The sequence below is a fragment of the Uloborus diversus genome, chromosome 6 (genome assembly GCF_026930045.1).
Source record: "Uloborus diversus isolate 005 chromosome 6, Udiv.v.3.1, whole genome shotgun sequence".
In the NCBI taxonomy this organism is placed as follows: Eukaryota; Metazoa; Arthropoda; class Arachnida; order Araneae; family Uloboridae; genus Uloborus; species Uloborus diversus.
This window is the reverse complement of record NC_072736.1, coordinates 14,153,573-14,167,779: the sequence shown is the minus strand read 5'-3', so window position 1 is coordinate 14,167,779 and position 14,207 is coordinate 14,153,573. Positions and strand designations below refer to the sequence as shown.

At 33.6% G+C, this 14,207-nt stretch overlaps 1 protein-coding gene across 1 annotated transcript in view; it reads left to right on the top strand.

Moving 5' to 3' along the window:
- LOC129224231 (protein bark beetle-like) overlaps positions 1-13,606 on the top strand; it is a 162,217-nt gene extending 148,611 nt beyond the window's left edge. The window contains exons 12-16 of the mRNA XM_054858652.1: positions 1,071-1,231; positions 3,896-3,990; positions 7,586-7,793; positions 10,947-11,364; positions 12,342-13,606. Coding sequence (XP_054714627.1) covers positions 1,071-1,231; positions 3,896-3,990; positions 7,586-7,793; positions 10,947-11,364; positions 12,342-12,654 — 1,195 coding nt within the window. The 3' untranslated portion in view covers positions 12,655-13,606. The remainder of the gene's footprint in view (positions 1-1,070; positions 1,232-3,895; positions 3,991-7,585; positions 7,794-10,946; positions 11,365-12,341) is intronic.
- Positions 13,607-14,207: the final 601 nt, after the last annotated feature.

Here is a 14,207-nt window from a genome sequence, read left to right as displayed (position 1 = left end):
ACTATTCTCCTCTCCTCCAGTCTGAGCAACTGTTGGATAAGGGTTTTGATTACTCTTTTGCATTCAGAGATTGTGCTAATAATTTTAAAAAATCAGCCCCCCCCCCCCTTTTTTATGAAAGTGTGTTTTGCTTAAAAGAACAGTTTCTCTGTGTGTGGAAAATAATTATTGCATTTAATTTATTTAACAAGTCACAATTCATGTTACTTTAAAAGCTGAAATATATATAATTTAAAAAAAAATTGTGTAGAAAAAATGTTTTTAACTCAAAATTGTTGCTAGAATTAAAAATAGTTGGCATTTTTTGATTCAAAAACGAGATTTCTTTCAATATTACATGGGGGAAAAAATTGCCAGGACAATTTTTCATGGAATTGACTTATTACTGTTTATAATTATGTTCACATTATGTTAATTACATGAATATAGAAGTGAATTACAAAATAAATGCAAACGTCATGTTTTGCCGTAGTGTATTTGAGGTGCAAGTTATTCAATGAACTTTCATGAGGCATGGAAGCAGCGTATATGCCAAAGGAGCTTTTCATCTTAAAATTAGGATAGTTTTTTTGAAAGAGATTTAAAAAATCATGAAATGTAGCTATTTTATTATTCAAACCATACTAACAATTAGAATTTTCTAAGCAAAACTTATGCGTGAAAACGCTCACATGGTGTGATTGTCATGTCAGAAGTAAGAAGTACACATCTAACTGCATTATCAGAATCTTTGGTTATATTCGGTAAATAACAATTTTTAATCAATCTCTACATTGTAAGACAGGTGCATAAGAAAGAGTTTCCTTATTGCTTTGATGAAAATCCTATTCAAAGTATCTCTTAGAATTCAGCAAAATGCTTTTAAGTTAATAATTTATTTTAACAGTTTGTTTTATTCTCACTTTTTGAATTATTTTGAGCTTGAACTGTACTTAGTACTTCAGAAACGTTTTGAAAAATTAGTAAAAACACTTGGTTTTTTTCCCTTGGTCTGCTAGACAATTTTTTTTATTAAATTAGTATTGAATTCTATGTATTTATACTTTAATTTGCTGTTTTTTCCTTCCCAGATATAATGCAAGAGAGAGTTTCATTGATGCAAAGATGAACTGGTGGGGATTCAACGGAACGGCAGCGATTTCTGGGAGAATCAAAGATTATAGCGACTTTGAAGAACTTTTGGAAGTAGAATATTATCCATACTTGCACGATAACAGCAGTGTGCTAAGTGGTATGTTTATGTTTCTTTTGAATTATAATTACGCGTTTTGTAGCTGTACAGCACATTGTAGGATTTGTATAATCTTTTTTGCTCATATTATAAATTTAATGGGTCAATGGTATTATTTTATATTATTCTATAGTTATGTTTCTGTATTTGATAAGATGAATTTTCGATAATTCTATTTTTTTTTTCACATTCCCTGCAACTTCGACTTATTGAAGCTTCGCTTTTAAATTTTAGGTGCCAAAAGTTTTAGGCAACTTGCAAAAAGAATAATTTTACTCTAATAATTCTTGCTCAGCTTAAGTATTGATCATTGTCCGACTATTATTTGTTAAATTTCCCTTTTGTTCAGTGAGCAATTAAATTAATGAAAAGTACTGTATAATCCTGAACACAACCCACAGTTTTTCTTTAAAAAATAATTATTCAAATTGAATGCTAATCTCATTTGGTGATTTAATGTTGTTGTTCTAACAAATTAAACTCTCTGTTGTTTTGACCCCAATGCTGTTTACTCCATTTTCACCACATCCCCAGCTTTCACTGCTCTTGTATGTTCAGCAAGCAACTTAATCCTTATTATTAATGCAAGGCTCAAAATTAACAATGGGCCACTGGTCTAGTACAACCAAAACATCTAACTAACCTGCAGAATATAAATTTTAGTGATCTACGGGGACAGCATGGTTTTATTCCTTTTTTTTCTTTCAAACGTTTTTAGCATCATTTTAACTTCCTTTTACAAAAAAGGAAGTATTGTATTTGCGAAAAATTTTCACTCAAAAATCGACCATAATTTCCATTTTACTCACCCCCGAATGAATATTGAGTTTTTTTTTTTTTTTTTGACCCGACTACACTTGGATAAGTGCCTAAGAACGTATAGACACGCGAAATATCCATAATGACAATTCCCGAGTTAATTACAACAAATTTTCTCGTGACGCCTGTATTTACTGTTCGTATATATGTATGTGTGTATGTATGTCGCATAACTCAAGAACGGTAAGTCCTAGAAAGTTGAAATTTGGTACATTGACTCCTAGTGGAATCTAGTTGTGTACCTCCCCTTTTGGTTGCATTCGGGTGCTTCTAAAGGGGTCTTTTGCCCCTTTTTAGGGGGAAATCATTGTTAATTTCGATGTAAACTCAAGTGGTGTTATAATTTGGCGGACACTTGGCATTATATGGTCAGTCTTTTGGTCGCCAAGTTTTGTCGTCAACTTGGTGACAAATTTGACGATTTTTTTGTTTTTAAATCTGTTTCAATTTGGCCACTGTTGGTGATATTTAGAGAGTAAACTATTGAATCACAGTAAAATTGCCAGTAATGGGGAAATGACATTAAATTGGAGTAAAAGGAAGTCATGTGATGCACACATCAGCTCGTTTGAAACTGTGAAGACAAAGTCTGCAACTTGATTTACAATGATTAATGTTCTCTTTGCAAGAAAAGATTAAGAAATTTCTATAGTATTATAACCTTGCTTTTGCCGCCGCATTGTGTTCCTCCCAAAATAACAACAAAGATAAGCTGTTGGCTTAATTCCCTTAGCAGCATTGTTGGAAAAAAAAATGCCTGTTGTCCTCTTCTCTTTCCCAGTCCCTCAGCGATGTCTATTGAAAACTGCTGATTGAATTCATTGGTCCTGTTAATTTTTTTTATTTTTTATTTTACATAATTTGTCTTTCATTTTTTAATACCAGGACATTAGAATGGACTTCTAAAAGTATCTGCTAATTATTGAAATTTCATAGTTACTAGTTCATTGGACCAGTGACTTATTTTCCTGAATTTTACCTCTAATTAATGGCATATTTCATTTTTTATTGGTATCTTAATACCTGTTTATCATAGAGAAATGAGAAAAGGGCAACAACGACAGTAATGTTGGTTGTGCTTCAGATGTTGGTGATTTGGGATTCACTGTATCAAACTAAATTTTTTTCTGTTTGAACTACAGTGAAGCACCATTTATATGTTTTAATCAATTATACATTTTTTAATTTAGTCCCTGCAGAGTTTAATACATATTAATATATACCTATTATATACATGAAATACACCGCCAGCTCAGTCATTTCCAGCCGAGGACTGCAGTTTCGTGCTTATTAGCACTCATCAGCCCGGCATAGGAAAGTGACTGAGCTGGAGATGGAAAACCTCTTAAGGAAGCCAGGAGTGGGAAACAAACTGGTAGCTAATATAGAATTAGCGCAGACCAGACGAGTGACTGAAGCAATGGTTCGGTTCAACTTGAGGATTGAAGGCGAGGCATGGTATATTCAGTAAATTACCGCCACAATACACGCTGGCGGTGTATTTCATGTATTTCTGCTTTAGCCTTGGCTAAGGGGCAGTAATTTACTGAATATACCTGTTATATGTTCTTTTCATTTATATTCTTTTTCCTTACAGCTCCTTCAGAAATGTATAAATGGTGCTTCACTGCATTTTAAGATCATTTTTGTATCAATCAATCAGAAATTGAATGATTTTTTAAAACTTGCCCTCTCTTTTTTTTTCTTCCCCTCCTCAAAATTGTTGCCTGATAATTACGATGCAAATGCTATTCCAGATTATGTGGCATTTGTTTTAGATATATGAGCCAACACTTTTTTTGACATGTTTAATGAAGAATAAAAAGTTGAAAAATGTGATTTTAGGTAAATGTGCTGGTGGTTGGAAGAAAATTGGGGACACTTGTTTTCTCTATGTTGGTGGAGTAATGACTTATGCTGAAGCAAAACGGTTTTGTGAAGTAAGTTTTAAATAACAGTTATTAGCTTAAAATTAGATTTCAATGCATAAGATATTGTTTTTTTTTTCATTATTCTTTTTACTCACATATATATATATATTAATTAGTTACTTTTTTAATTAGTTAAGTCTTTGACGAATGTTTCAATTGCCATTTTTTAATGACTGTATTGAAACCTCTCTCTCAAAATTTTCTCAGCCCTGAAATTTGAGATAAGTTCAACTAACATAACTTACATACATTTTCTTTACAAATAATATTTTACCTCAAAATAGGGTGACATTCATGCTCCATTTCTTCCTTTTTTTAAAATAGAAATATGTATAATGGTGACTCATAGTTTACATCATTTGGCTGCATAATGTATTGCTGCGAACAATTTTAGTGGTGCAATCATACTGTCTTCATCAAATAGAAATTGATCATCAGAAAGAAGGAAAAGAAAAAAAAAGTTCTGCAAAACACAGGGTTTGCCCATATATATCAGTCGATATATATCTGATATTTACTTTGAAAATATCATGATATTTTGATATTTTCGATATTTATTTTTTCAACTACCATATTTTCAATATAAAAATTAATAATCATAGTAATTTTGTTTATTTTTTATTAAAAATAACCAAAAAGGTATGTATTATACTTTTATGATGTATTAATACATGATTAATATTATATAATATTCCTTTTTATTTTATGTTCATAAATATATTAGTAATGTAACAATTGTAATTCATATTAAAATTGCCTAATTAAATACTAAACATTGGTCAGAAAAAAAAAGAAAATGTCTTATGACTGTGCACCAACTAATGCATATTTTTTTAATTCCTGAATCATACAACTGTGTAAAGAAGAAAATGAGTAAAACAGCTAATGCTAAATTAACTTTACTAAAAATTGATAAAAATGTAAAATGAAATATTAGATATAAGTAAGGAAAGAAACCTTAATTTTAAGTCTACATATTGTAATGATAATATAGAAAATAAAGAGTAATTTGAGGATGCATTTACTATTTTGAAGACTTTAGTTTGTGTTGATTGAAAATATCGGATATACATCAAAATATCCGATACATATCAAACTAGTGGATATTTTCGAATCCTGGCAAAATAGTACTTTTTCTAATTGTTGACCAAAACATTTTTTGACCCTAATAATCCATACTGACTTCCAACAAATGACTTGATTTAGTAAAATCTGGGTGCAATGAGTGGGAGATTAAGTGATAGACTTATCTTCTCTAACCATCCTCCAACAATTATAGCAATCTAATCTTCAAAGAAACTATTCTCACATTCTTTAAGTGCCAATCGATTATTATGCCCTTTTTTTCATGCATATTATGTCCATTTACAGTCGGACCTCCGTATATCGAAGTAGCAAATTGTCGGAAAAAAATTAGATGTAAAGAAATTTCGATATACAGAAACAATCTTTTTTTATCCTAAAAATCTCCTAAAACATTAAAATTAAAGCTAATTGTCATGTACGAAACCCAATTTCTAATTTATACGAGCATGGAATTAAATAAAAGTTAATCATTAAAAAAATAACAGAAATTACATTTTTGTACCTTCATACATCTTCATTCTTCGGCAATTGAACTTGATCCACAACATTAGGGGATTTTCGTTTTAACAAATCGAGAGAAAAGTAAAAAATAAATCTACTTAACTTGAATGATTTTCACTGAAGCTAAAAAGACAAGGAATGATAATCAACAGACAAAAGGGAGAACTTGAAACTGATTTTACTATGCTACTGGTTACAACTAAGATTTGAAATAAACTTGAGAGAATTTAAGAACTCCAGAACGAAACAACGACCTTTCTACACACCCCCCAACCCCAGATTCCTTATGAGTTTTGTAGCAACCTTTAGTGAACATAATTTTCTCCTCTAACCTTCATTTTTCATGAGACAAAGTCGAAAGTGGAAAAAAAAAAATCTACGAATGTCTCAAAAAAAAATTTGATATATAGAGATTTTTTCGATATATAGAACACTTTTTCTATGTAATGGACATATAAATTTGCTGGGATTTCGATATATAGAAAATTTTGATACGTGGAAGTTCGATATATGGAAGTTCGACTGTACTTAGTAATTTGTATGAGATTGACAATTGAATATCTTACCACGAGCCTGAACTCAAAATCTATTTGATGCTCTCTAGCACAAGCCTGCTTCTGGCCCGGGCTCTCTAATGACTAGATTGTCAACCCATAAGAAATGCTTGTTGGAAAGAAACAATTTTAACATGCCCTTGTTAAAGAGAACAGTATAGGATAACGGCACCAGATTAGTAGACAGTCGTAAGTTTGGATTTAAATCATAAGAATTTTAAGCAGGTAAAACTGATGTTGCTGTGGCCCATGAATACGGTGCAACCATCTAGTGTTATCAAAGTGACTTTTATGAGCCGGTTGGTATTTACAAGGGAGTGGCGGAAGGTTATGAACAGACACCATAAGGTCTGCCGGTGTTTCATGTTCATTTGAATTTTATAAGGTTTTAAATCTAAAAATAAAGAACTTTTGCACATATTGAAGAGAAAAGGGGAATTCGGTCCATTATCATATACTCCTGTATATTATCGGCAGCGGCAAATAATCCGCAGGTCCTAAAGTCGGCCTGAAGAAAAAAAAACTTCGTATAATCCGTAGATAATACGATGCAAAAAAATGAAGTTTTGATGTACTGTACAATTTTAGCAACTAAACTAAAAACGTGAAGAAGTAATAACTCTTGAGGTATATTCAATATTAAAAAACAAAATAATCTAAAAAATAAAGATTTCTTCTCGAAATTGTCATTATAGTACGCTAATTACTTGAAGACAAAGTCAAAGAGTCAAGAAAGGAGCAAAGGGTCTAATCTTGTGCAGAAGACTTTTTTTACTGTATGTTGTTTATTTTACATAGCCTGAATCGCGTAAGAAGAACATTCAAGCAATATAACCAACATACAGGCAGGGTTAACAATTGATCGCTAAGAACATTCAAGCTATGTTAAAATACCAACATACAGGCAGAGTTCAAGATCTCTAATGGCGAATCCTGCTGGAAATATTGAGGTTCAATGTATTGGCGTTAAAAAAAAAAAAAAATGCACAGATAATCCGCACCTCATCAATTTTATACTTTTTAAACAGATATTCTGCGGATTATATAGAGGAAAATACAGTACTCATCCTTTCCTCAACCTATCTGATACTGGGTATCATCAGAATTGTCGGTGTTAATTGTGTTACTGGGGGTTGGACCTTTTTTTCAAGATTGAGCAAATAAAAATAGAATTAACTCATTCAGAGGATCCAGAAGTAGCCAAACGTTAGATGAGATGTGGTTGCAGGAGAGAAAAATAGTTTTAAAAGTCTAAATACATGAAAAGGCTCCAAAAATGGAGTTTACCTGAGAGCGATGTCTTAAGCATGTCTGTTACTGGTGCCATTATCCTAATTTGTAAGGGATAAAATTACTAACAAAATTCAAAAGGGAAACTGTTGCTTTAAAATTTGACATGAAATAATTTTTACCACTGTGTTTCTGTCTGAATCTTAATTGCATCTAATTATCTCACTTCACAGCTCGACAATGCTTCTATGCCGTACGTGAAAACTAAACATGATGAACTGATGGAATTTGTGAAGGAACGGCAATACTACTACCAGCACTATTCAGACAGATTTTGGATTCAATCTCTGGACATTCCCCCTCGCGAGTGTGCAGTTTTGGTAAACAGGAAAGTTGTCCGCCGTTCGTGTACGGAGTATTTTCCATTTTTGTGTGAACGAGGTAAGATATGTTTCTATGCTAGATTTTAACTGTTGTAATTTTTAAGCTTATATGGTAAACTCCCGATTATCGGCGGTCGGATTACCTGCGGTTTGGATTATCCAGGGGTAATTTCAGAATTTTTAATGGCCATTAAATGGTTTTACTTCCTTTTAGAAAAAAGGAAGTATTGTATTTGCGAAAAAAATTTCACTCAAAATTCGGCCTTAATTTCCATTTTGCTCACCCCCGAATGAATGTTGAGTTTTTTTTAAAACCCTACCACACGCAGATAAGTGCCTAAGAACGTATAAAAACTCGAAGTATCCATTTTGACATTCCCCGCGTTAATTACAACGACTTTTCTCCTGACGTCCGTATGTGCATATATGCTTATGTATGTCGCATAACTCAAGAACGGTATGTCCTAGAAAGTTGAAATTTGGTATGTAGACTCCTAGTGGGGTCTAGTTGTGCACCTCCCCTTGCATTTCGTTGTTTCTAAAGGGGTCTTTTGCCCCTTTTTGGAGGGAAATCATTGTTAATTTCGATGTACCCTCAAGTGGTGTTATAATTTGGCGGACACTTGGTGATATATCGCCAGTCTTTTGGTCACCAAGTTGGCGACAAATTTGGCAATTCTTTTTAGCCTGGTTTCAATTTGGCCACTGGTGGTGATATTTCGAGAGTAAACTCTTGAATCACATTGAAATTGCCAATAATGGGAAAATGACATTAAATTGGAGTAAAAGGAAGTCATGTGATGCACACATCAGCTCGTTTAAACTTATGATTGTGTTATTGTTAGTTTTCAGCTTCATGTATTTCAAATATTCAATGTTAGTAGAAGCAATGTAGCAATGTTTTTAGGTATAATTTAAATGTATGTATGAGTGTTATTCATATTTTGAGCCTTGTATACAGTAGTATCATTTTTTATTTATTATTCAGATTATCTGCAATTTTTGCTTATTCGTGGTTACCGTGCCACCCTATACTGAGGATGATCGGGAGTTTACTGTAGCTAGTTCAAAAAATTAATCATAAGTTTGATTTAAAATACACCTGCTTGTATCTGTTGAAAGTTGAATGGCTTTTTTGTTGTCACTGTTAAAATTAATCAGAAATATATTTTAACAAATTTTCCGCTACAATCGTAAACATTGCAGGCAAAATTGTTCAGGGGAAAAATATTGTTTGCCTTGTATGACATATATACTACTGAAATAAAATGATATTTTTATTGTACAGTAAAACCTGTCTACAACGATACTGTTAGGACCTTAAAAAATATTGTTATAGACAGGTTATTGTTATAGACAGTTTGATCATTCATGCTGACATTTTGCTGGGACCAAAAAAAAAATATTGTTATAGACAGGTTATCGTTATACACATGTTTCACTGTGTAATTCTAAAAAACAAATGCATAAAATGAAGTTTATTTATGCAATGAAATAAGTCCCGAAATGCAATAGATTCCCGTTCATTCGGATCTCCGGTTTATCCGGATCAAATTTGTAGCTTTAAAAAAGCTTTATGTTTACATGAATAATAATTTTAAATTATGATAAAGTGCGGCAAACATTTACTTTTTATTTTGATTAATTGTTCAACTCCTTCATTGATCACACAATAAAATATAGCAATCTAACAAACGCCATGGCATACTTGGACTGTCAGTCTGACACCACTGCAGCAGCTGAAATATAAATGATAAAGTGTTTGATTGTATAGTACAAAAAATGAAGTGTGTATTGTGCAGAATGACCCTATGTGTATTCTTTGCAAGAAAAAATAAGTTAAGAAATTTCTACAGCATTCACATATTGTTTGTATAACTTGTTTTTTGCCCTTTGAAAACTGCTCATTAACTCTGTATTGTCATGGAACTTTTATTTTGTTTTTGTATTAACTTATTAATTTTTTTAACCAGAAGGCGAGATTAGACCACAAACCAGTGAAATTTTGCATTTTTTGGTCCATTGCACAAGCCTCGCATTTTTAAAAATTTCTATCCCTGTTTATTATTTTAAGTGATTTTTCACTCTGAACCTTTTTTTTCTTGCCAATTTGGCTGTATAAGAGACCCACCTCGAGGCGTCTGAGCCATAACCAGACCTAGTGCACTCCCCCACAATGCATCAGTCTTTCGTATGTCACCATTTAGGCACTGATGCATGACACAGTAGTGTTTTTGATGCCCAGTTTCCACCAGATGGAGGCACCTGGGCTCTCATTTGATGCGAAATTGCACTAGGAATTTAATTTAGCAGAGGGATACTCTAAGCCAAACGAATATTCAAGGGATCTTTTACATGCTGCATAATCATACGACATGGGCGCTGAAGATTTTCTGCATCTCGAAAATCCACCGACTGGCCACCCAGGTTAGAACCTGGGTCCCCGGCTTGTAATGAAAAGTTAAGAAGTTATACATCAGGGGTGCAAACATGGGGTGGGCCCACAGGGCCGTGCCCCCCCCCCCAGAATGCTAATTTGAACAATTTTCAAAAATACTCTTTTTTTTTTATTCGAACGAAGATGAACGCGCTTTGAGAAAACGAAGTGGTTCCGAAGTAAGCAGAGATTGTAGACAATTTTATAAGTATACATATGCAATGTGGATATTTAGAACTCATCAAGTGTAAGTGATTTTATTGACTATTTTGTTGTATTTTTAAGCGATTTCATGCCATTTTAACGTGTTCCTTGTTTTTTTCTTTCCTTGAATGATCTTAAAAATATGAATAGTTCAGAGCTTTTGGTGATAAAAATTCGTATGCATTTTGATTTATTTCTTTAGTATAGTAAACGAAGTACTAACAAGTATTGATTTCCATTTATGAATTTGAGCATCTTACTGCCATACTGTTGTTTCAAGTACTTTAAAGTTTATTCTTAGCATTATTTCAATTCTGGCATAAGAACAATTAATGATTTTGCAACAGTTTTTGAATAAATTGCAAAACTTATACAATTTTAAGGAATTTGACTAAATAATATTAATAATAATAACAAATATATATTGATGTAAAGAGAGAGAGAGAGAGAAGGCTGATAGAGTCTTGTGAAAAAAAAATTGTGCCCCCCCCCCTAAAAATATTTTCTGCTTGCGCCCGTTATGCATATTACAGTTTAGTTCAATATATAATTTTTTAAACTTTTTTTTAGACCCAGAAATCACAGTATCCACCAGCTTATGGTTTTTGGAACCCCTCACGCTGGCTTTTATCAGTATCACGGGCCTTGCCGTGCTGTTTGCAGTCCTTTGCGTAGGATTCTGGCTCTGCAAATCGAGGCAGCGATATCGAGAGAAGCTGGAGAGACGCAACTCCATCAGGGCGTCCATAAGGTCCAACCGATCACTGACCGGTTTCTCGGAGTTGGGGTACAAGAGGCGACTCGAGAGGGCCTTCGAGACCGAATCCGCACCCAAAACGCCCCAGCTCAAAATGAACGGAAGCCTGGACTCCGTCGAGAAGACTGCTTCGAGGTTCAGCTGCTCGATGGATGAGAGTTATGAGAATACCGTGGGAGATGCCAGCTCTGCGAGGGTTCCCAATGGAGATTTCTCTGCCTTCGTTGGAGGGTATGGCTACTTTTGTTTGTTCATTCCAGGTCTAGTAAGAGATAAAGTCTATGAAAAGTAGAGGGATTGAGGGACACTTATGAATCCAATGTAATCAGGGGCCCGATTAAGATATCAGGGAACCGAATGCCAAAACATTTTTTGGGGTCTCTTGCATTCTAACTTCACAATTTTAGCCACTGACTGATTGACCATTCAGGGCTCCTTAATAGCAGATATGCTAGGCCAAAGCCTAGTCAGTAATCAGGCCTTGAATGTACTCTAATATATATATATATATATTTATTTGAGAAGAAAATTGATGATTAAACATCAATGAGCGACCAGATATTTGAAAAAATGTGGAATGTTTAATAGAAATCTTTTATCAATTATTTGATGTGGGTGATGACAATCAGTCTTGAGTTTCAAGTTCTATAATTAATTAACTCTGATTTTTTTTTTTTTTTTGCAGAAAACAAATTGTCAACTCATAAAAATGCTTCTATATTTGTACTGAATAACCAGCTGTAAATTAAATGTTCACTATTATTTTTAACACCTTTACAAGCTTATTGAATGCATTGAAAATCAGAAATACGCCTCAAGAAAAGTCGAGCAAATTTTCATTCTTAGTATTTTAGATTACAACTTTGAAGGGTTGAAAATTTCTTTAAATAAAATACTTGATTTTAATTGAATAAGTACCTTTGTGCTGAAAAATTGGGATAAAATCTATTTTACCATACATTTGACTTATTTATTTTAAATACAAAATATCAAATATTCTAACTGTTAAGCTAATGAAAAATACCATGGTACATCTGGTGACCCCATTTGCATGCATCTATCAGAGTCTTCCCACCTGGAAAAATCTGGCAAATGTTTCTGGTAAAAAATAAAACATATCTACTCTTTTTACTGAAAATATTTTTATAATATATTTCAAAGGAAAAACTTTAAAACACTTTTCAACACTAGCTGTTATTTTCTTGCAGATACTCCCACGATGCCCAGCACGAAAACAGAACTGCCAACCTAATGGTCCACCCGACGTTCGACCTGACTTACGAGAACCAGTGTTTCGTGGACCGCTCTGCATCGCGAAACTCCCACGAGATATCTCGCGATTGGAGTTCCTCGACTGGCTCCACTCTGGACATGAAGAGGTCGTTGGAGCGAGAAACGAAGGGAGGACAGGCTTACGTGGGACCCTATCAGCACAGCCCGTCGCTCGCCTCTACGTCAGAGTCAAACGACGAGAGCACTCGCAGCAGTTGCAGGCAACCCCCACTAGAGACCGCCATGTGAAGTGCATTTACTCAAAGTCAATCTATGTTCCTAGGAAAGGCTGTAAATAACATTCGAGCTTGTATTCGTCTTTCACACAAAGGTTGTGTTTGAATAAGCCAACCGGTTAGCCCGGGCTCGGCGCACTCTGAGTGAAAGTATTTTAATAGAGCCACTGGTTGTATCTCAAGCCGTTCTAATTCAGTGGTTGATCAACGGGTTGTCCGCTGAGGTACCGCAGGAGAAGACCGGTTGTGAGACCATGTGGTATTTTATGCCAATCAAAAGTCAACAGCTTGAATCAAAGTTCTGAAAGAATGTTCATGTGCATTTGTCTGCTCAAGCAACACCGATTTAACCATAAGGGGTTGACAAAGCAACCAACATCAAAACTTAGTTACTGATGTCATTAAAAGTCATGTAACCAACGTCATGGGTTAACCGGTCATCCTATTTGAACACCACCAAAGACAATTCTTCAAAATTATTCGTTCAATCAGGGGAATGATCATGTGTGGTGCAAGAACTATGAAATATAGTGACCCTGACCCACTTAGATAAATAGAACAGGATGCGGTATTGTGGTAATAAAGCTAATACTCAATGGAAATGAAGCACAAATCGTGAGAAAAAAATATTGCAAATAGCCCTTTTTAATGACAGCTACAGTGGAGCTCGTACATCAGTTCAAAAATACTCAACAGCAAAGTACCGAGTGTTCTTGTGTCATAAAATGAACTCCACCATAGCCTTGAAATAGCTATTAGTAGTATTTTGTTCCCTATGTATGCTTTGTTCAAGTCTATTATTTGCTTTATTCACATTTTAACTCAAAGAATCGTAATCTTTCTAAAGTTTGACTTCAACAACAGTATTAAAGTTCCTTTGATTTTCAATAATCATGACTTATTTACATTTGTTCAACAAGCATGTTGAATTTTCTGCATTTTATATGTTATCCATGTAGAAATATGAAAGGTTTGTCAAACGGGTAATTCCACAGAGTTGACTGTACTATGTTTTCTAGTTACACTGGTTTACTTCTGAGTTAATACTTTTGTTTCTAGTTAAAAGATCTCAAAAAACTATACAATATTTATTTTGTTAGATAAAATAAGGGAGATTTCATTGCTGAACAAATAGTTCTTTTACACTTGTGCCGTAGCATGAACTTTACTCCATACCACTTTAACATTTCATTCCCCTATGTTTATCGTGATGATATTTAAACTTCACATGCATTGTCATCTATGAGATTTAAAGTTCATCCTGTTTTAAACAAAATACTTAAGTCTCTGCTGAAGCAACTACGACGAAAATGCAAAACCTGAAAAAGGACACGACAGATGTATAAGTCACCACTATATCATCAGTATTTTGTCTCATCATTCATAAAAGGTGCCAATGAATCAAACGGACTTCATAATGCTTCATATTCATTTGAAATGAACTTTTGATAATATTTTTATATATATTTATTTATATTGTAATAGGCAACTATGTTTTATGAAGATGTGCCTGTGATGATGTAACTTACAGGAAGTCATATACTATTGAACGTGAATGAAGTATTT